We start from the raw sequence: 24,600 nt of genomic DNA, 5'->3' as shown, positions 1-24,600 counted from the left end.
TCCTCTGTATCCACATGACTTTGATCTGTGTTGCAGCATCTTGCGACATTTATGCAAATGCAAGATATTTATTGTTGTATACTTATGATTTTAAGGCAAGACAGGAGGCTTCCTATTTTGCATTACTTCCTTTACTCTCACAGTAGCAGCAAAGAAAGAGTTAACATAATAAGTGGAAACAACCAATAGAAATACATAACATAAGAGGTATATAAACCCCTAAGCCCTCCTCCTCTTCCTCTTTCTTTGCTGCTCACCGTAGCTGCAGGTCAGTCCTCCTCCAATTTATACTAACATTAAGTATATTTTTTCACATACTTTTATGCATTTATTGCCTAATTATTTCAATTTTCCACCGTTGTATTACTGTTTCCGTACTGGGTTGTCTTAGTTGTCCGGGTCCACGGACCTTTTTTATTTCTGATTTCAGGTGATCTATTTTTTCCCCCTCTCCCTCGGTCTCCAGACCCTCGGTTCCCCGGAGTTTTCCGATCCCCGGGCCTACAGGCCTTTTCCCGGAGGTGTCGTCCCCCGCCCCCCCCCCTAGATCTTTCTTTCCTCCGTTTTTTGCATCTCCCGGCTCTTTCCCCGTTTTCTCTCCGCTGTCTTTTTCTCTCTTACCTTTCTACGCTTTCCGTCTTCTCCGTCTTCTGTCCTAGTGCCTCCCTTCTGCTCACCCGCGTTTCGCGGGCTTTTTCCTGCCTTTCTTGCGCGATTTTGCCGCCATTGTGGCTTGGCGGCGAGGTCTCGCGTGACGAGATTTCCGCCGCCATCTTTGTTCTCCCTCTGTCTTATGGTCGTCGGCCATATTACTGCTCCCTAGCGTTTCTTATATTGCGGCCGGGTTTCACAGCCCTCTGGTGAGCTCCGGTCGCCATTTTTCTTTCGTTTCTTTCCGTTTTTTCGCAGTTTTTTCCCCTTTTTCTGTTTACAGGTTTTTTCTTTCACAGCTACCTGTTTAGCGGTATAGTTACACTATTTAGTGCTGTTTGGGGATTTTGTCAATCGGCTATTTATCCCAGGCTGAGCACCTGTGGATGGTTTATTCAGTTATATTTTATATATATATATGAGTGCCTTTGTTAGCATTATCTGCCCTTACACTGCCCTCTCTTTTTCCCCGCAGTCATGTCTCAGGACAACATGCCCTCACAAGACGCTTTTCTAGCCTGGCTGGAATCTAAATTCTCTACTTCGGTAGAGACATTCTTTAATAAAATGTCAGCTAGTTTGCCTGCCCAAGGGCATCCCCCTGTCCCATCCGGCCCCCCTAATGCCCCTTCGGACTCTGAGTCTGATAAATCAGATGGGGAGGCGTCTGGTTCTAAACGACCCTGGAAGGGCAACAGTATATCTGCGGGCAAGGGCAAGGCTCCAGCCAAACGCCCTAAAACCTCTGGCACTCCTGATGACCCACTATCCATAGTGGATGAATGGCGGGCAGACTCCTCCATTGGGTCTGATATTTCTATTAATCTGGCCTCGTCCAGAGATGTTGACTCCGGGTTCGTCCGTGAGTATTTGGTGGATGAGCCCCACCGTGCCGATCCCCCTCAATCCCATTCCGCCTCCACGTCCACGGACCTCCCGGTCCTTGACCCTACTGGGTCTTCTATGTTCGACCCCACTACCATGCGCCACCCTAGGGCCACAGAATGGGCTCCTCCCGAGCATATCGCCCTTTACCTCCATAAATGGCTCCGGAAGCTTCTTCCTAAGGAGGTGCGTAATAAGCTTAGAGCGGAATGTCCCCGCCCATCCATCCCGGATAAAGTGGCCCTCACTCCAGAATTTGACCCCAATGTGGTCGCTCTCCTGTCCGCACAAAATAAAGACCCTAGACGGGGTTTAGAACAAGGCTTAAAGTCTGCTCAGGACAAGGTCCTGGATATGGTAGGACCTGTCACCCAAATCCTTTCACTAGCAGACAGGGCTTTTCTGCACAATACTCCCCTAGACCCCAAGGTTATACGCGATTGGGCCCTTCGCGTGGTCTGCCTCCTGGGGAACGCCAATGTTTCCATCGCCACAGAGCGTCGCAAGGCGGCCTTGCTACGCATGGATCCTCGCCTAGCTGAGTTGGGCACCAAGGATTTGGGAGCAGCCGCTAACGGCTTGCTTTTTGGCGACGCTTTCGTGAAGGAGCTTAATCGCCACGTGTCCCTTATGACATCATGGAACAAGGCGAAGCTGTCCATGAAGAAGGTGTTTCAGCCGAACCTTCGTTTTTCCGGGAGGGCTGGACGACCGAGGGGCCGGGTCGCCAGCCGTACTTCAGCACAAGGTCCCCGGAACTTCCCACAGCCACAGTCTTCGTTCCGACCGTCCTACAACCAGAGGCCCTTTTCCACCCGTGGAGGTTACAGAGGCAGAGGCGCTCAGGGATTTCCCAGAGGACGCTCCAGCTTTGGTAAGTCAGACTGTTTCTTGTCCTTCTTTTCCTCTGCGGGTTGGGGGTCGCATATCCCATTTTTTCCGCAACTGGGCGTGGATTTCTTCCGACCCTTGGATCCTCCAAACGGTCCAGGGCTTCCAGATAGACTTTGTCTCTCCCCCCTTTCAGGTTCGCAGACCTCGTCCTGCCTTCCGATCCGTGGCCGATCAGGCTCTCATAGTGAAGGAGCTCCGGGCCCTGCGCGACAAAGGGGCCATTCAGCGAGCCCCCGGTCCCGTAGGTTTCCTCAGCACCATTTTCCTGGTGCGCAAACGCACGGGTGATTTTCGTCCCGTAATCAATCTGCGTTCCCTAAGTGCATTCGTAGTCTATCGCCACTTCAAGATGGAGGGCATTCATCTACTCCGAGACCTTATGTCGGAGGGCGATTGGTTCACCAGGTTGGACCTTACAGACGCTTACCTTTCGGTTCCTATACACCCGGATCACAGGTGGTTTCTCCAATTCCGCTGGGGCTCGCAGATTTGGCAGTTCAGGGCTCTTCCATTCGGTCTCAGCTCAGCCCCATGGTGCTTTACCAAGCTCCTAAAGCCGGTCATGGCTTTCTTCAGATCCAGGGGCGTCAGGTGGATAATTTATCTGGACGACATCCTGTTATTTTCGAGCTGCCGAGAGACTCTACTCTCTCAGACGGGTTTTGTCGTTCGGACCCTTCACGAGCTTGGATTCATCGTAAATACCCTAAAGTCAGAGCTGGTCCCGAGTCAACGGATTCTGTTTCTGGGTTTCGAGATAGACTCGCAAGCAGCTATGCTTCGTCTTCCTCGGTCCAAGGTGGTTTCCATTCGGAAGGAGATTCGGGCTCTTCTCCGCCGAGATTTTTGCTCCCTTCGTCTCCTGGCTCGGGTGGTGGGTCTCCTCTCGTCATCCATTCAGGCAATATTTCCCGCCCCTCTCCACTATCGGGCGCTTCAACGCCTCAAGGCCCACCACTTACGAAAGTTGCCCTCTTACGACCAGGTGATTCGGCTTACACAGGAGGTTCGCCTCGAGCTTCTCTGGTGGCTCCGTCACATGGAGGCGTGGAACGGTCGGGCGATCTTCGGTTCTCGACCGGACTTCGTTCTCGAATCCGACGCCAGTCTTATAGGATGGGGTGCCGCCTCCGACTCAGAGGCGACCGGAGGTCGCTGGTCTCTGGAGGAGCGTTCGCTCCACATCAACTGTCTGGAGTTGATTGCGGGGTCCTTCGCGTTCCGGAGCCTGGCCAGGGACCGCTCAGACTGCTGTCTTCTTCTACGGATGGACAACTTTTCAGCAGTCCGGTACATCAATCGCCTGGGGGGCACGCGCTCCAAGCGCCTCACGGATGTGACGAAGGATATCTTCGAGTTTTGTCTAGCTCGCAATATCACCCTCCAGGCGGAATATCTCCCGGGCACCGAGAATCTTCTGGCAGATTGGTTCTCTCGGCATTGGCGGGATGCGAGCGACTGGAGGCTCCACCGGCAGGCCTTCCAGGACCTCCAGCGTCGGAGGGGACCGTTTCATCTAGACTTGTTCGCGTCCAGGACGAACCGTCAGACGAGGGATTTTTTCAGCTGGCTCCCGGACCCAGAAGCCCTGGCGACGGACGCCTTTATGCAGGTGTGGCCCCCTCGGGGTGCGTATGCATTTCCCCCATTCGCCCTAATTCTGGGAGTCGTCCATCACTTACGGCGCGGCGGCGGTTCTCTGGTCCTGGTGACCCCCCTCTGGCATGCGCAGCCGTGGTTCCCAGCTCTGTTGCAACTGTCGGTGCGGGATCCTCTGGCGCTTCCGTCTTTTCCTTCTCTCCTGTTGGGTTCGGAAGGTCAGTTGCATCCCCTCATCCAGGAGGGTCGTCTTCTCCTTGTGGCGTGGACGATCTCGGGGGACCTGGAACAGGCTCGGGCCTATCGGACGCAGCTCAGTCCTTGCTGCGCGAATCTTGGGCTCCAGGTACCCGAAAGTCGTACCGCGCAGCTTGGCGAAATTGGGCTGCTTGGTGTGTGGGACGGCAAGTGGATCCCCATTCAGCCTCTTTAGATTTTGTCCTTAATTTTCTGGCTGAGTTGTTTTCTTCGGGTAAATCCTATCGTACTATTAATGTCTTTCGGTCTGCCATGTCGGTGTGTCGGGGGAGCCGGTTGGTAAGGCTCCTTTGGTCTGCCGCTTACTCCGCGGCATTCGTTTATCTCGGCCCCCGGCACCTCGCTATACATCTCTGTGGGATGTGGCGGTGGTACTCGATTTCCTGCGGTCTTGGCCAGACAACGAGTCTCTCTCTCTGCGCCAATTGTCGGCAAAACTTACCCTCTTGTTATGTCTTCTTTCTTTTCGTAGGGTTTCAGACGTCAAGGCTCTTGATACCCACGCCATTTCTTTTTCCCCGGAGGGTCTGGTGTTCCAGATTCATAGGAGAACTAAGACCTTTTCTTCGTCGATTTCCTATCCTTATTTCCGGGATGACCCTAGGATCTGTGTGGCCCGATGTGTTCAGTCATACTTGTCGCGTTCTGCTATGGTACGTCCTCCTTCGGTGTCCCAGCTTCTCATTTCTTATGTGAAGCCGTTTAAAGCCGTCTCTTCCCCGACCTTAGCTCGTTGGGTCCGTTGGCTCCTTGTTCTAGCAGGAGTGGATGCTGGTTTTGGGGCTCATTCGGTTCGTGGTGCCGCTGCATCTTGCGCCCTTCGGTCTGGGGCTGCTCTGGATGATATCCTCAAGGCGGCGGATTGGTCCCGGGCTTCCACGTTTCGGGAATTTTATTTTCGCCCTGTATCTTCAGCAGCAGTGGCTCTCCTTACGGGCGTTAAAAATGCAAAATAGGAAGCCTCCTGTCTTGCCTTAAAATTGGAAATTATTCTAGCCTTGGTGCACGAATAATTATAATTTTAATAAAGACAGGAGGCGAGTATTTTCCCTCCCATCCCTTTCCTATCCGGTAAGTGGGTACGTTTTTTATTGGTTTCATGGCTCGATGTACATGTTTTCCCTGTGTTTGGGTATGCTCATTTTCTGATGTTACGGATCTGTTGATTCGTCTTCATGTTTGTGCCTTTCTCAGGTATATTTGGCATCTGGTCCTGTTACGTTTTCTCTCTTTATTTCAGCGTGAACTTACCGTCCGGTGTTGATGGTTCAGCTACCCGTGTTTGAGCTCCGTTGGCTCCGTTGGAGGTGCTGTCGCTGATTCCTGGCGAGTTCTGGTTACTGTTCAGTCCGGTGGTGTTTTCATCGATCTCTGCGTTGGCCGTCCGGTTTTGATGGACATTTCTTCAGTCCGGTTCACAGCGCCGAAAGAGGAAGAGGAGGAGGGCTTAGGGGTTTATATACCTCTTATGTTATGTATTTCTATTGGTTGTTTCCACTTATTATGTTAACTCTTTCTTTGCTGCTACTGTGAGAGTAAAGGAAGTAATGCAAAATACTCGCCTCCTGTCTTTATTAAAATTATAATTATTCGTGCACCAAGGCTAGAATAATTTCCAATTTTCTTTAATGTCATAAGTAAAGTTAGAAACATAGAATTAGAAAGCAGGTTATAGTTTGACAGGCATGTGTTAGCTCTTCTGTTACACCTGAGCATTGGGGGCCTTTTCTTCCTACAATTCTTGCTTTATTTCTGCCAGGGTTCAGCCTGGTTTACAGGAATTTTGGCAAGGGACTGGTATTGGCTGTAGCTTTTTCTTTCCTTCAGACGCCCAGTACCCAGGTGCCGCATTTCTTGTTTCCTGCAGATCCTTGTACTACAGTAACTGTGTGTTTGGTTGCTGGTGCTCCTGACACTGAGCAACCAGTTTCCATCTTTCCACAAGGACTGTTAACCCTCAGGGTTTCTCCAGCAACAAATATGCCAGTGGTCAGGGCCACCATCAGGGTTGTACAACCAGTTCTGGTGTACTGGGCCCAACCAAGCAGGGGGTCCTGCCTCTCTGCTCTTTCAAGGACCCCTAATTGGCTGAAAACACCATCAATCATCTTTTCCTGCCATGACATTGGTGAAGGAGAAAGGCCTATAGCCAGTGGTGGGATTCAGCCGATTCTTGCCGGCTCGCGCGAACCGTTTCTTTAAAAATGTAGAGTTCGCCAAACGTTTCTTAATTACCCTATTATACGCCGCATTTTTTGGGTGTGAAGCCTATAATTGGGGTTTTACGTAATTCTTTTAGGTGTTTTTTTTTTCTTTTTCATTTAGCCCTTTCTTTTTCATTTAGCCCTCTGGCAACCCCGCTGCTGCCGGCACTTCCGCCGGGGCTTCTATGAAGGAGAGCCGGTGTTACATGACCTTCCAGTGCTCCCCCATAGAAGCCCCAGCGGAAGTGAAGGCAGCAGCAGAGGTTGTCTGAGCACATCGCGCAGACGTTCCCCTGCTGCCAGAGATGAGGATCTCCCACAGTGCTGCTGGGGACCTGTATCCTCCTCTCTGGCAGCCAGGGAACGCCTGCGCAGTGTGCGCAGACAACTTCCGCTGCTGCCGGCACTTGTGACAAGCAGCAGCAGAGGTTGTCTACGCGCATCATGCAGAAGTACACCTGCTGCCTCAGCTAGACACCAGGGAGTCTGGGGATGCATTTTTAAGTCTGAGGGGGGTCACAGCGGCATATCGGGAGGCGCATAAAGCTGATCAGGAGACAGAGCATCATATCAGGGGAGCAGAGTGGCATATCAGGGGGGCATAAAGCATATCAGGGGCAGAGTGGCATATCGGGGGGCAGAGTAACATATCTAGGGGGCAGAGCGGCATATCGGGGGACATGGAGCATATCAGGGGAGCAGAGTGGCATATCTGGGGGGGCATAAAGCATATCAGGAGGCAGAGTGTCATATCAGGGGAGCATAAAGCATATCTGGGGGCAGAGTGGCATCTCTGGGGGAAGAATGGCATAGGGGAGCAGAGTGTCATAAACATATCTGGGGACGTAAAGCAATTCAGGGGCGGGCAAAGTGGCATATCAGGGGGCAAAGTGACATATCAAGGGGTATAAAGTATATCAGGGGAGCAGAGTGTCATATCTAGGGGGCAGGGTGGCATTGTTGGGGGCAGAGTGGCATATCTGGGGCAGAGTGCCATGTCTGGTGGACAGAGTGGTATTTGTGGTGGGCAGAGTGGCATATCTGGGGCAGAGTGTCATATTTGGGGGGCAGAGTGTCATATTTGTAGGGGCATAAAGCATATCTGTGGGGACATAAAGCATATCAGGGGGCAGAATGGCATATCAGGGGGTAGAGTGTCATATCTGGGGGCAAAGTATCCTATCTAGGGCGACACAGTGTCCTATCAGGGGAGCAGAGTGGCATATCTGGGGGGCAGAGTAGCATATCTGGGGGGCATATCTGTGGGCAGAGTGGCATATCTGGGGAACAGAGTGGCATATCAGGGGAGCAGAGTGGCATAACTATAAGTAAGGTGCATAATCCAAATTTCTGTTTGTATATAACATATGCTGACTAACTGCATAATAGATACCAAAAATGTTAAAATACATGTATTCCTGTTCAATAGAAATAATACTGTTTTACCATTCCACTTGTGTGTTTTTTCTCAAAAAATATTTTTTTCTTTAAAATAACACCAAACTTTAAGGGTGTGGCCTATAATCAAGCCAATACAATATAATGGTAGTTAGCATTAATTAATTAATGGTAATTAAAAGTACTGTATTTGCTTGATTATAAGATGACAATGATTATGACGACCCCCCAAAATTTGAATATTAATTTAGGAAAAAAAAGAATAAGCCTGAATAAAAGACCACCCTATAAGAAAAAAGTTTTACTATTAATTCACAAGTAAACATTTTTTTCTTATATAATAAAAACTATGATTAAGAAAAATGTTTTTGTTTTTATTTCCTTTTATTTGCCACTCTGCCGCCCAGATATGCCTTTTAACCCCCATATATGCCACTCTGCTCTGAAAAAAATAGATTTTTGTTGTTATGTGACTCTGGTATTACTCTGGTAATACTTTGCTTATGTTTTTTCTTTATTTATTAATAAAATAAACATTTATTGTTAATGTTAAATGTATAAATTGTATATATTGTAAATGTATAATATTTGTTTTTAATATAATGGTAATTAGCATTAATGGTAATTAAAAGTATGCACTGGTGCTTTTTAGATTATTGATTGAGATTTTTTTATGTGACAAAGGCAATTGATAAAACATCAAAAGAGGCATCATAGATTTGGGAAAAAATACATTTTGAAAAAAAAGGTCAAAACAGCATATACCAAACTTATATAATCGAGCCAATACGGTATAATGGTAGTTAGCATTAATTAATTAATGGTAATTGAAAGTACCATTTGTTTTTTGTCTCTGCCACACCCAAACAAACCAGATCAGTCTCTGCCACACTAACATGTAAACACCCACCAGCACAGACTCTGCCACACCAACACCCAAACACACACCAGATCAGGCTCTGCCTCAACAAAATGTAAACACACACACCAGGACAGGCTCTGCCACACCGGCACGTAAACACACACACACCAGGACAGGCTCTGCTACACCAATAATCAAACACACACACACCAGGACAGGCTCTGCCACACTGGCATACAAACACACACCAGGACAGGCTCTGCCACACCGACACCCAGATACGCACACACCAGGAAAGGCTCTGTCACACCGACACTTAGACACGCACACACCAGGACAGGCTCTGCCACACCGACACCCAAACACACACACCAGGACAGGCTCTGCCACACCGACACCCAAACACACATACCAGGACAGGCTGTGCAACACAGACACCCAAACACACACACACCAGGACTCTGCTACACCAACACCAAAACCAGGACAGGCTCTGCCACACCAACACGTAAACACACACACATACACACACACCAGGACAGACTCTGCCATACCAAAACCCAAACACACACACCAAGACAGACTCTGCTAAACCAACACCAAAACCAGGACAGGCTCTGCCACACCAACACCCAAATACACACACAAGATCAGGCTCTGCCACACCAACACGTAAACACACACACAAATACAGACACCAGGACAGGCTCTGCCACACCGACACCCACACACACCAGGACAGGCCCTGCAACACAGACACCCAAACACACACACCAGGACAGACTCCCTGGTGTCAAACCCAAACAAACACACAAGGACATATCCTGACAGGCTACAAGAATAAAAAAAAAAAATTGTCACTGGTTTTTATTTCCCTCCTTTTTGTGCTTTTGTCCCCTTGTGTAACACCCCCAGCCAGCACCACAATTTGTAGTTATGCCACCCAGCCCCCCCTTTAGTATCATGTGAGAGCTTAGAGCTACCGATACCCCTTTAAATATGGGTGAACCATAATGGGTCCACATCAATCATCACCCCACCCCCACAAACTCTTTTTTATATAATTTACGTACTTATTCCCTGATCATCTGCCTGCCTGCTCGCTCTGTGCGCTCCTCTAATTACTCCTTCACGAGACTGACTGTGTGAACCTGCCCCCTCGAGCATCACGTCGCGTCTTCAAGTGGGCGGGAAGAAGAGCCTCACTAAGGCATTAGGCGGCACGGCGGCCACAAGCCGGCCTATTTTACGTTAGATTGCCGTTGATGGTGGTCTTATCGGCCGCTTCAATGCTCCACCAGCCCCTTGGACCAGCCGGCCCACTGGGAAATCTCCAGGTGGGCAGGCCTTGACTGGGTCTATTTTCAGCTCCATCAGCCCCTATGTTAACCCGGCACTGATTAATACAAATGGTTAGTACATAGTACATAGTACATAGTTCATAAGGTTGAAAAAAGACCAAAGTCCATCAAGTTCAACCTATATACATATTGTGTCCCTACCGTGTTGATCCAGAGGAAGGCAAAAAACCCTTATGAAGCAGATGCCAATTGCCCCATACCAGGGGGAAAATTCCTTCCCGACTCCAAATATGATCCCTGGATCAACGTTCTGTCCTTATTAATCTACTATCCATAACTTGTGATATTATTGCTTTCAAGAAACACGTCCAGGCTCCTTTTAAACTCTTTTATTGAGTTTACCATTACCACTTCCTCTGGCAGAGAGTTCCATAGTCTCACCGCTCTTACTGTAAAGAACCCCCGTCTGTGCTGGTGTAGAAACCTTCTTTCCTCCAGCCGTAGAGGATGTCCCCTTGTTATAGATACAGTCCTGGGTATAGTCCTGGGTTTGTCCAGGTGTATACACATCTGCAAACTGCTTCTGGAAATGAGAGATTAAAGGCCAAATTCTAAAAAAGCCTATCATAATCTTGGCTGGGCACTTGATGTTATCATTAAAATGCAAACACTGCATTATGTGTGGAAATAGTGGGGTTGAGCAGATTAGATTTTTGCTCCAGTAGAACTGTAATTTTTTGCGGGGGCTATGCCAATAGCCATTGTCAATGCCCAAAACGTTTTAATTCATGTTGGGCTATGGGCCGCTAGGTATTTTGTCTAGACATGTAGAATGATGGAGGTAGCTATATCTTGTAAATTACTTTGGGTCATAATTGTCTCTATAATGTCATACCCTAAAAACAGCTCCAAAATTTGAAGTGGGCTAAAATAGTTTGTATTTTTTTTGTATTTTTGTATATATTTTTTTACCTACTTAACACTAAAACCTGCCATCCACCACAGTTTTCTACCCAATTGCCACCAATAGTAAAGAAAATCAACCCCTGCAGTACCAACACTAATCTATGGGTAATCAGAGCACTGTAAAAAGGCAGAGCTAACATTCTAAGCATTGTCTTTATAATGTGAACCCTGTGATTGCTGTCATTGGTAATTAGTGGCAGAAGTACACAAATTCACTGTGCAAGAATAACAGCAAGAATAAGAGTGAAGTTGCGCAAAGCTGATCGCGACAAAGACTTTTTTTAGGATGTTCCTTGCGATCATGTGGTCATCATGACATCGAATTTTGTGATGTAAGGGAACGTTCATTCAGTCATCAACAGGTTAACCAATGCTTTGTATAAAGGTATAACCACCGTCTACAATACCGTACCGATAACCATGTAACTGATATTTGTTTACCTTAACATGTACACCCATTTTCACTCGCTTTTTTGGACTAGTACCATATAAATATAAAAACAGCAAATTAAGATAAGTCATAAGTGGCAAATCTCTTTGACATGTATGACTCCCTGCCCCATTAAACTGCTAGCATTGCCAGCCCTTATTAACTAACTAAGCCTGTATACTAACCTAGCACAAGGGAACTGGCACTTTATGATGGTTGGCTACAAACATGTGCTTATTAATTTATTATATAATGCTCTTTGGACTTCTTATAAAATATGGAAACAATACTTTATTTCATGACTTGAACTGCAGAACTTCTGTGCATAGTAATTACTCATACAATGTTTTTACAATTTTGAGTTTCTGCTTCCACTATACTGGAATATCTCATTTTCTTATCTGTATCAACATGCCACTAAGGAATCCAATTTGGTGACATGTCAGTCAAGCCGTCAGGTTAAGAATTATCTTTTCTCCATCGCCTGCTTCCTTGTATTATCACCTTCATCACCTGCTTTTAGTATTTGACAAGGTCAACTATATGGTTTCATTTTCCCATAGCTCTAAAATTTGATCCAGAATAACAAGTAACAATTCCTACTTTAGGGGGCACACTAGTAAAAGTTGTTGAAACATCCACAAGAAACCACATTTCTTGATGGTTTTTGATCATGTAAAAAGATATATTGTTATTCTTCACAAACTGAATGCAACCATTTATCTGTGACGTTTAGAGGTAATGTAAAATGTTATATACCGTATTTGCTCGATTATAAGACGAGGTTTTTTTCAGAGCAAATGCTCTGAAAAATACCCCTCGTCTTCTAATCGGGGTTGTCTTCTAATCAGACCTCAAATAGAGGTCTGATTATGAGACTAAGATCCAGATCCCCCGCACCGCTGCAGGGGACCTGGATCCTCCTGTCTCCCCCCCCCCCCATTTAACACCCACACACACTTACCGGTGCTTCCTGCTGTATTGCGATCCGCGTAGACAACGTCCGCTGCAGCCGGAAGGAGGTGTGGCTAGCAGCGGGGGTTGTCTGCGTCCGTCGCGCAGACCTTCCCCGACTGTCAGAGATCAGAGTTCTGATCTCTGACAGTCGGGGAAGGTATGCGCGACGGACGCAGACAAACCCCCGCTGCCAACTCCACCTCCTTCCTGCTGCAGCGGAAGGAGACATCAACCCGCTGCCCCGGCAATACAGCAGGAAATTGGAAGCACCGGTAAGTGTGTGTGTGTGTGTTAAATGGGGGCATAGGGCATTTCTGGAATGCCTTATACCCCTATATGCCACTCTGGCACTTAGGGGGTTAAAAGGCATATTATGGGGCAGAGTGGCATATAGGGAGGTATAAGGCATTTTAGGAGGCACAGTGGCGTTAAGGGGGCATTTAATAGAGCACTCTGCCTAATGAAATGCCTTATACCTCCCTATATGCCACTCTGCCCCATAATATGCCTTTTAACCCCCTAAATGCCAGAGTGGCATATAGGGGTATAAGGCATTTCTGGAGGCAGAGTGCTCTATACAATGCCTTTTAACTCCCTTAATGCCACTCTGCCTCCTGGAATGCCTTATACCTCCCTATATGCCACTCTGCCCCATAATATGCATTTTAAGCCCCTAAATGCCAGAATGGGATATAGGGTTATAAGGCATTTCTGGAGGCAGAGTGGCACATAGGGGGTCAAAAGGCATACCATGGGGCACAGTGGCATATAGAAGGTTAAAAGGCATATCATGGACCACAGTGCCATATTGGTGTGGCAAGCCTGGGGTAGATGTGCGTAACTGGGGGACAGGTTGGAAAATACAAGGAAATAAAAACAAAAAAAAATATTTTTCTCAATTATAGCTTTTATTAAAATAAATAGTTTACACGAATTAACATTTACTGGTAAAAGTTTTTTCCTTTAGGGTCGTCTTATATTCAGGCTTTTTCTTTTTTTCCTAAGTTAATATTCAGATTTTGGGGGGTCGTCTTATAATCAGGGTCGTCTTATAATCGAGCAAATACGGTATGTCAATTATAACAGCACAATATTTTTTTCTATTAAATGTAGTGCCAACTAACATTTCCTTATTCCCTCACACATTTTCTGGGATAGTTGTCAGTATTTAAAAAAAATTAGCTTTTTCTGTCATATAGGCTTAAACAAGCCATGATTAGCATTTTTGGCAAAATTCCCAGAAAATGTGGTTACAGTTCAAAGTGGGTACATGTGTTAAGCATTCAGAGCCCCATAGGTGCTGCATATTAAGTATAAGCAAATGCAAACTCCACAGGAAACATTCGAGGACAGGGTGCAAAAGATTACCTACAGCAAAAGAAAACTTATTGTGATAATATTAGATTATTTTTTATTTATAACGTGACAGCAGTTTCAACTATTACAATACAGAGAAGTGAAAATTACCATGTACGGTGATATACATATATAATGTTCGGCAATTAGTAACAATACATTTGCAAGCTAAAGTGTTTGAAGCATTACGTTATTAAACTACAGCACCCATTAAGTGTACAGAATATTATTGTATTGTTAATTCATCTCAATATAGAAACAGTTTCTTACCTACGCTCCAATCCACCTCTTCCGTAGCGTCACCATATAGGCCATGTTTACTTTTTCCTCTGAAATGTTGGGCAGTATGAAGAGCTGTATGGACCTGAACATAGGACATAAATAGAAGGAAAGGATTCTCCTTGTTCCTTTAAAACAAAGAATATTATTATCATATTTTAAAATAACAAATTTAACTTAAAAATGGCATCTTTGTTACATTTTTGATGACATGTTCAAATGTGAAATTTCTATGCAAAATGGATGCAAACTCATCACTGATTACCAAAGAACTTATTCTTCATCGACACTGAAAATTATTTTACATAATTGGTTTATGAGTTTAATTCCACTTTAAAATATGTAACAAATGTAAAAGGCTGTTCTCAGCCTGTATTTGTGGGAGGGGTCCCACAAAGTATTTATACTCCATTCAGGAGCCTCTCCTTCAGGGCGTTTAATGAGCACTGTTGGGATGTTTCGTTAGCCCTGTTGGCATGTTTCGTTAGTAGTGTTGGGAAATTTTGTTAGCGTTCTTGGGGTGTTTCGCTAGCGCTTGCAAGGCGTCTCGTTTACACTTCTGGGGCTTTCCTCTCTGTGCCTCCTGACATTCTCACTCAGCATTCTACCTCCTCCTTCTTACACTGGATAAGCTCTTTCAATTCCTTTCATCTGCACATGGGCAGGGTAAGGGGGGGCTAGTTTGGGAATTATATTGGGAGCTGCTGCAGCTCTATGCGTTTCATGGGCTTCTGGAAAGGGGGCCTCATTTATCCAGAGCTGCTCTGCTCGCTTCATGTGATCGAGGGGGGGGGGTCTCGTTTAGGGGAATCTATCCAAATACTTTTTCATGAGCAGAGGGAGGAGGACAGGGGTCTAAGGGCGCTTACAAAAGAAAAGAACTGTCTCCCTAAATACAGTTCTACCTTCTGCCACATTAATCTCAAACTATACATAGCAGGATTACAACATAAGGTTACCCTACTATACCCGGATAGGCCTTCCCTTCTTAGAGCAGATCCCTAACCCGGAACAGGAGTTGAGAAGAGCCTTTAAAGACTTTGAAAATAACATGGTTGTAACACAGCCTTTATTAATACATCCTACTCTACTTCTGCATTCAGCATTGGTTCATTTCTTAGACTCCTATCCTACCTACAAAGGGGACATTTTTGGGGTATATTCTACCCCAAGGGGACATTTTTCTAGGCATATTTCAGACCCACTGGACATTCGCTCATGTTTTACCCCTCCACAACTATTATTCAGCTGCTGATTTGGTTAATTCTGAGAATGTGCACTAAAAGTGCTTTGAGTCTCACTGAGAGAAAGGCTAAATGCTAGGTGTTTTATGTAATATGTTCCTCAACAATTTAGAGTATACAGTACATGCACATGCTGTAAGATGTAAAATACCTTTTTTTTACCAAGTTTATAGAGCTTAGTTTATAGTTTTTATTCCCTAAAACATTTGTGTACAGCCAAGAAAATAATGGGAATTAGTATCAATTTCCAAGCAGCTCAATCTTCCTTTAATGGCTTATTCCAATAATTAGATATGCTAAGACCAACTTGAAGCCAAATGAAAAGCCTGTTCAAGAAGGTCACTTATATTTGGCAATACTGTGTTTCTGCAAATAAGACACAAAAAGCAAGATAATGACTTCAGGAATGGAGAAACTTTGCACCCGCTTACCATGATAAATAATTAGAGACATTAAAATTCAAAAGTAATCACAAAATTAGAAGCAGCTAAAAACATTTAGCTATGCACTACTGCTATTTCCTCACTCATCACGTGGTTTACAAATGTTTTATACTGCACACTGTAACTACAGAAAAACCATAATAGGTAATATTTATATATATATATATATATATATATATATATATATATATATATATATATATATATATAAATCAACCCTGCACACTGATCTGACAGCTGACTGGGTGCAATCAGGGGTGACAATGTATACAAGAAACAAAAACTGTCTGCGCTTCTTACCCTAATAAAGTTGGCAACAAATATATAAACATAATATAAATATCTCATTTATATTATGTTTATATATTTGTTGCCAACTTTATTAGGGTAAGAAGTGCAGACAGTTTTTGTTTCTTGTATACATTGTACAGCCAATACACTGTTTCTTGCAGCATGCTTACACCTGTTTGGTAGGCCTCGTATTATACATTTGTATTATTTGAGCCTGTGACTAGCTTAGCGCACCGACATTTTTTCTTTTCCCTGCAATCAGGGGTGAGCCTAGGGTCGCTGGCACCTGGGTATAGGATTTCCGCTGCGCCCCTATTGTATTGGTGGCTTTAACATTGATCTTCTGTTCCAATCCCATAGTAGACTGACACACACCAAAAACCACACAACTTATAAACTATAAACTGACACACATACCTTAACACTGTGCTCTGACACCCCCAACATACCTATTCTAATATCATACACAGTCTAGCATTGTGCACAAATACAATAATTGTAGCACAGTTCAGTGACACTACCCTCACACACACAGTCTAACATTGTACACAGACACATATTCATACCTTCCAACATTTCAAAATGTGAAAGAGGGACACTTTTTTATCGCTCTCGCTGAGCTCATCAATACAATTGCACTTTACAATGCCACGCTTGCATTGCTACTTAAAACACGCTAATTTTTGTCAGCACAGTCATGTATTTTAAAAATAAAGAACACATCGAATTCCCATGAGGCTCAGCCAGACATACTACTTCCATGATACTGGTTGAGCATCATGGGAAGTGCAGTTAACAGTAGATCTTAGTTGTGAATTCCAATTCCCATGATGCTCAGCCAGCCAGGTGTCCACATGACTAGGCATTGTGGGAGTTTCAATTCCCAATTAACACCTGTCATAGCATCTACTGTTAACTTAGCCAGACATACTCCATCCATGATGCTGGCTGAGCATCATGGTTAGTGCGGTCAAGAGTAAAGCTGCAGATGCTAGCTGTGAACTACAATTCCTATGATTCTCAGCCAGCCAGGTGTCCACCATAATGCTGACTCAGTTTCTTTGGAAGAGTAGTCAACAACAGCAGAGATTGTTTTTAATTAAAAAAAGGCTAATGTTAGCCTCCCTCCCAGGACCTTTACACACTGCCTTTACACACAACTACCCATAAACACACATATACACATACACTGTCCCTACACACACACACATATACACATACACTGCCCTTATACACCTGTCCATACACACATACGTTGCACTTACACACACCTGCTCATAAACACACATATACACATACACTGCCCTTACACACGCTTCTCCATACACACTGCCTTTACACACACATATATACATACACTGCCCTTACACACGCTTCTCCATACACACTGCCTTTACACACACACACGAGGCCCCCTTTCCTTTCCCCCACTCACACACTTTAAATTGTAAAAACATCCACACTCTCACATTCTCTCAATGTATCCCTGCCTTCTCATTTCATTTTTCAGGAAATGTATTCAACAGTGCCTAGCTCAAGATCAACGGTGCATCACATTACATGATAATGGTACTAAAACCATTTGAAAAGAATGTATTTCCCCCATTGTTTCCCAACTAATTTATATGCGCATAATTTAAATGTGCAAGGATATTTGTTTCTTTCTATTCTCAATTTATCTCATATTTCCCCTACAGTTTCTCTCTTCCCACTTGCTCTTCCTCTTTCCTCTCATTCTCCATTCTTCTATACTCTCCCTTCTTATTATTCAATTACCACTTATCCACTAAGTATGTCAACATATATAGCTTGGAGGAGAGAAGAAAGATAGATGTGATCGAAACATTTAAGCACACAAAGGAATTTATCAAAGTACAGGAGGTACATTTATTTGAAAAAAGGAAAAATGTTAGAACAAGAGGTCACAATTTAACAGATGCAATGTAAGTAAGTTTTATTTTTGTCAAACGTTGGTCTCCTATCTACTCCTTCCACTACTACTGCTGAACGTAGCTTCGTCATGGGGTAGGCCGCAGCATTGGTCTGTAGTAGGCGTGTCTCTTCGTGATAACTGCATTGCCGAGGCCCATGTGCATGAAGAACATGCTTTGGCCCCATGCAGTCATGCCCCTGGAGGTGTGACTATGCTAATGTTATCTCGATTAGCTGAATAGAAAGTTGCTCAAGTAAACAGATAGGTTAACCTTCTGCTATTGGTCAGCCAGCTTCTGATGAAGGCCATACCAGCGCTACAGAAGAGTGGCCCTGTATAATTCTATCATACCCTTCAATCAGCGATCAGTTGTCCGATACCCTTGCTTCAGTTTTGATGCAGTCTTTTACATAACCCTTGCTCTGCTGAGGACTTTACTGTGTGGTTATTGGACTTGTGATCCCTGGCTTGTCTTTTGTTTCTGCCATGGATTCTGCAATGTCTTATGCACATGAACCTTCAAACCTTGGGATTGTTAAGTGATTATGCTTTTGCCTGTTTACTTTATGCCGTTAAACCCTGGATTTGTTCTAGCACATCTTGCCTTGAGTGATTCTAAATTTCCTGGGTCTTCTGCCAACCGCCTCATTGTCAGAACACATGCCCCTGTGTTCCAGAAATCCAACTTCTTACAATTTTACTGAGAAGGTAGTAGATAAGTGGAAAAGCCTTCCAGCAGGCGTGATAGAGGCTAAACAGTGGGGGGATTTAAACATGCATGTTATAGATATAAAGCTATCTTAAATCTCAACAAGACTGTGAAGTCTGAGTCTTCACATCAGGGAAAATGTTAATGTCCCTACACCACAGGCTTTTCTTTACAGTATAACACAATCTGCTACACTAATAGCTGAAGTCTTGGAATGGGGCTAATGCTCGGAATGTGATCACACATGAGGAAAGGTGATAGACTATGTAAAGAAATGGAGAGGATGAAGAGAGGAGAGAAGAGGAAAGAGGCAGAGCGGAAGAAGAAGAAAAATAATAAAAAAAATCAAGTGTAGTTTCTTTTTCTAATATGCTAGCATTACTAAGCTTTTAGTATGTGCACCCCTAGGTGTGCACCCCTGCTTAATACAATGAGTTAATTACTATTATACTTAATTTATATAGTGCCAACAATTTATATAGAGCTTCTTACAGCACATATATTCAAGGGAAATGATTAAACTAGAATTGATAGACTAAAACAAACCTTACTATTTAGTAGGACGCAACCTTTATCAGAAATACTTGTCAAAGAACATGGGGTACTTGAGAAGAAAAATTGGATGGTGAAAAAAGGCTGCCAGTAAAGCCGTGATCTCTACAAACTACAGGACATATATTTCACATCATGACCTGAGGTTATTACCAATAATGTTTTCTTTCTATATTGCAAATTATGTCTATCCTTCTTCATATGAATGATAATATGATTTATATCAAAATATGTCATCATTTTAATTGTGTGTCCCAATCAAGAGTGATGGGTTAGATTTAAGAGTCTATGATAACAGAAAAAAAGCTCTTTGACATTGAAAAAAGTAGTTTTTTCAGTCAAACAAGTGCACATTTCCAGCTTTGCTAATTCTAAAGGTTAAATGCAGCATTTGCTGACCTTTATGGAATTTGAAGTGTCTGTGAATTAAGCCATTTATTAAGAAGACTTAAGTAATAAATGCATTAAAATTTTAAGTACATTAATTGCTATCCATTCACATTTTATATTATAGTAAAACTCCTAGTGAGTAAATTAATGGCTCTAACATGCTTGAGCAATTACCAACCCTATAACCCATAACTAACCTGTCAATCATACTATTATTCTGTTCTCAAATGATATCAAGTTGCTTTAATTAATGTTTTTTTTTCTTTTTCTGTTTGTATTATTTTGTAGATATGTATAACATAGGCACAGAACAGCACAAAAATAATGTATATTGATTTTTACTTCCTCTGTGCGACAGCAAAAAAAGAACACTTAATCTATTTACAATTAACAGGCAGAGAAAATTGCTCATTTAATTCCAGCGGTCATTGAGCGGTGTGAATCCTCATCAGAGTCATACAGATTGATGTCTCTGTATATTGCTTTGCTTACTTGTTTTGATAACTTAAATGATAATGAAAAACTAAACTGTTTGCTCTGGAAAATAAACTGTGCCGATAAATACAAGAGATGACCTATTTCAAAAGGCAGTATAAATAAAACATAGATCTATTAAAAAAAAAGATAAACAGCATTAATTTAACGACATGGAACATATTTGCATCTAGATGACAACAGAGCACAGCTGGAGATCCCCACAGGGGCTTTAATACTGCATCATTGTTTTAACAGGGTCTGACCCACCTACATGTGATCCAACACACTTCCCACTTGCTTGAAGCAAACATAGTTGGTTTAAACACAATCATGGGATCCAAAAAAGCTGCACTATGCAGAATAGCAATTGTTTTAAAGAAGCAAAGCAATATACATTTTATGTAAATATGCTTAACATTTTGGGTGCAAAGTGTTTCTATTGACTATCATAGTGTCACGTAACCTAATAGTCAATACAAATGTTTGTACAGGGACATCAAAGGACATCTCTCAGGCTCACCCACACAATTATATAGGCAGTTTCACAGTAGTCCTTTTTTATTGTATACCCACAACATTTCCGGTGCCTACAGGACACATAGTTAGACAAAGGGACATGGTTAAACCGAGGGGAATGCAACAGCACCATCCAGGGCAGGGCAGGGCAGGGGATGACTAGGTGGCCTAGGCATTTTAAGGCCAGATGCTGCCAAAGCTTTACTAAGTCTACCTGCTCAGTGAAGCTGTATCTAAAATACTCATGTGCATCTTCTTTCTCCTGGCCTTCCTGAATGTTTCCTCAAAAGGGCAGAGCCTTAGCGCACACCCTCTTTTGAAAAAGTGCTCTGTGAGGCCTTGACCAGGGAGAAGAGTACAGTAGAAGAAGAGGCAAGAGAAGAAGTAGAGCTGCAGGAAATAAGACAGGGACATAGGAGCAGTCAGCAGAGACGGTAGGGAGACATTGAGACAGAGTGAAAACGTGTGAGAGTGAGTGAAAGTAAGAGAGCATGGGAGAGTGTGAGAAAGCATAAATAAGCGTGAGTGAGAGTATGAGTGAGTGAGAGAACATGAGTGTGAGAGAGCATAAATTAGTGTGTGATAGTGTGAGAGCTTGAGTAAGCATGTGGGAATGTGACAGTGTGAGTGAGACAGTGTGAGAGTGAGAATGTGAGTGAGAGCATGAATAAGAGTGAGTGAAAGTGTGAATGAGAGCCTGAATATGAATAAGTCAGAGTGTGAGTGAGAATGTGAGAGTGTAAGAGAGCATAAGTGACAGTGTGTAAGAGGGTGTGAGTGAGAGAATAAGAGTGTGAATAAGAGTGAGTGAGAGTAGGACTGTAGGGTATGCGGGGTTTGGAGCGTAGCGCAGTGAGGCACCAGATGTGCAATAGAGGCAAACAGGCAATATCAGGAATATCAGCAAGTTTATTCCACAGAATAGAAAAAGGCATAAACTATACCGTGTAGCAATCCTGAGGTCAAGGGCAGGTGAAGTATAGCAAAGTCCATTAAACAAGCCGAGATCAAGGGTAGGAGAGGTATATCAAAGTCCATAAACAAGCCGAGGTCAAAAGTCCAGTAAATCCAATAAAGGGGTATCAGCATACAAGTGTAGCACGGGTATCAGCAAAACAGGTAGGTAGAGACTTGAACAATCAAGTAATGAGACCTAGAAGCTGTGGGTTTAAATAGCCCTCTAGAAGTCAGCTCCTCCCCAACAATAACAGAGACCCCTCCCCTCCTCGGTATGTACAATGGAGTAGTGACTGTCAATCACCACTCGTCCCGCCCCTGACCAGGAGTTAATCATTACTGGAGGCGCTGACCACGCCTCCCCGCCATCCCTCCACGTGTGGCGTTTCTCCCGTGCGGTATCCGCCGCACTGGAGTCCGGGGATGCGGCCTGTCGTAGGCCGTAGTAAGCCGCGACCGCATGGCTCGCGGTCGCGTACAACGGAGCCGCGTGGTACGCGGACGAAGTCCCGGGCGTCCCGCGACCCCACCATCGGGGGAAAACCTGTGCCGTCGACGGGGGAGTGAGGTAGGACCCTGACAAGGACAGAGTGCGAGCGTCTGAGAGCGTGACACAGTCTGAGAGTGAGAGAGAAGCTGAGAATGTGTGAGCATTGGAAAGAATGAGTAAGAGTGTGAGAGCATGAATAAGAGAGTTAAAGTATGAGAGTGTGAGTGAGAGTGAAAAAGCAACAAAATGCAAATGAAAATGATGATAGTGATAGGAGTTATGCTGTACCACTGTCAATGTCTTGCTCTGTACGGGAATAATGGTGTACCACCGTCTGTGTCTGGCTGGCTATATAATGATAGGAGTTACAATGTACCACCATCTGTGCCTGGCTCAGTAAATAGCAATGGGAGTTATGGTATACCATCATCAGTGCCTGGCTCAGTATATAGTGACAGGAGTTACTCTGTATTACAGTCTTTGTCTGGCTTGCTATATACTGCTAAGCATTATACTGTACCACCATCTGTGTCTGGCACAACATATAGTGATGTAAGTAATGCTGTACCACCATCTGTGTCTGGCTCACTCTATAATGATGGGAGTTATGCTGTATCACATTCTGTGTCTGGATCACTAAGTAATGATGGTAGTTATCAGACTCAATGTATATTGATGGGAGTTATGTTGTATCACCCTCAGTGACTGGTGTACTAATTTATAATGGGACTTATGCTGTACCATTGTCAGTGTCTGGCTTGCAATATAGAGATGGGAGTTGTGCTGTACCACTGTCGTTGTCTGGCTCAATATATAATGACGGCAGTTGTGCAGTACAAACAATATTTGGATCACTATATCTTGATAGATGTCAACCTGTATGTCACGGCTAGGGAAACAGCGATGCAGAAACTTGGTATCAATACTGTACTGAAGACATAGTCAAGAGTCAAGCGCAGGAGACAGACAGGAACATCAATACAAGCCAAAGGTCAAGCCAAAATCACTAGAGTTTTAATAAAGCACCGCCAAAGTGCACAAGACACTATCACAGGCACTGATAAAGCATAACTGAAAGGGAGGCTTAGAACGCATTGGAGACATGTCACTTTAAGAGGCTGTACGGATCCTGGAGGAAACGTGATTCCATACACCGAAATTGGCCACACGGGGGTGTGCGCGCGCCTGCCAGGGCCAGAGACCATGCAGTCGACGTTGTGGAGTCCAGGCGGCAGCTTCTGGTGTCGAGGGACTTTGTAGGGACAGAAGTTCAGGTGGACGGCAGGTAAGTACCTCGTAGTTACACTGTACCTGTGTCTGGATCGCTATGTAACAATGGGAGTTGTGGTGTACCTCTATCAGGATCAGTATATATTGATGCCAGTTATACCCACTTTAGGCTTAGGATATAGTGATAGGAGTTATGCTGTACCACCCACATTGTCTGGCTTACTATTCAAAGGACTGCGTTTGGCAAATTTTTTTTACTTTTATTTTTTAATTCTATGCAGTTATAATATAATTTATAATTTATTTATCTACTTTCCTCACTAAACCTCTGTAAAGTTGATACAATTCACCAGCTTGATATAGATGCTGCACTGCAAATGCATCTACTGCATACCAGGGATGTATGGTACTGTTAGTGGGAACTTGATATAATTTGTGCCATAATAACTAGGCAGGGCTAAATAATGCTAATTATATGAACAGTAGATCAGCTTAGCATCATCCCATTGTCTATAAAACCACGTTGATGTTGGCGTGGAGTGTCAATGGTCTTTGTTGCTAAGGGTGCTTAGAATGTAAATCTAGTCCGAGAATATATATTCAGTCATTAGCAGGCGTTGCTCAATACTCAAAACAGTCCTGGATTTTCTTTGAACCATGTAAAAAAAATGCTTTAAGGTCAACGTTTAACGGTTGTAGCTTAATGCATGTGAATATGACTCAATACTCCGCTTTACATTTGTTTTATATTGGCTGAAAATTTAAGAAGTCATATTTGGCCAAACAACACATTTGTCAAAATGTCTATTCATTTTAGTACATACCTCAAAATAAAATCCACAGCTTCTGTTGTCATCCTTTGTGTGAGGTTCTCATGTGACACAGGTTGTTGAATAATTTGGTGGTTCTTCATCAAAAAACAATTCAAGTACCGAAAGTTCCAAAAAAAGAAAACCACTATTCCAAATAAAAACATGAAAAATAACAGACAATAACGGAGCATCTTCCAGCGTATCTTGATAATTCCATTGTAGTGCAAAAGTAAAGCTGTAACAATGGTAATACTTGTGATTTGAAACAAAATCTTGATATAACTGGCAGCTCCAGCTATGAATACACTTCCATGCCCGGGAAGGCAATCTCTTAGATTTGTCATTGGCATTCCATAAAAGTAATCAAATCCATAATTCAGAGGGTGGTGGCAATAATCACTGTTATGCTGACAGTTCAGTCCTAGGTGCCATTTTCCTACAACAGTGGAAATGCAAGCAAAACATATTCAGGAAAAATACAAAGTTGGCATACCACAAATGTCAATAATAAGAAAC

The 24,600-nt window shown here is 43.9% G+C and overlaps 1 protein-coding gene across 1 annotated transcript in view; it reads right to left on the bottom strand.

Annotated features, from left to right (window-relative positions):
• The window catches only part of STS (steroid sulfatase), a 90,764-nt gene that overhangs the window by 53,632 nt on the left and 12,532 nt on the right, over positions 1-24,600 (bottom strand). The window contains exons 4-5 of the mRNA XM_053457390.1: positions 24,097-24,520; positions 14,032-14,168 (exon numbers count right to left, since the gene is read on the bottom strand). Of these exons, the coding sequence (XP_053313365.1) occupies positions 14,032-14,168; positions 24,097-24,520 (561 nt within the window). The remainder of the gene's footprint in view (positions 1-14,031; positions 14,169-24,096; positions 24,521-24,600) is intronic.

This window comes from Spea bombifrons, chromosome 2 (assembly GCF_027358695.1).
Source record: "Spea bombifrons isolate aSpeBom1 chromosome 2, aSpeBom1.2.pri, whole genome shotgun sequence".
NCBI lineage: Eukaryota > Metazoa > Chordata > Amphibia > Anura > Pelobatidae > Spea > Spea bombifrons.
The sequence above is the reverse complement of the archived record's forward strand: the minus strand, read 5'-3'. Positions and strand labels throughout refer to the sequence as shown.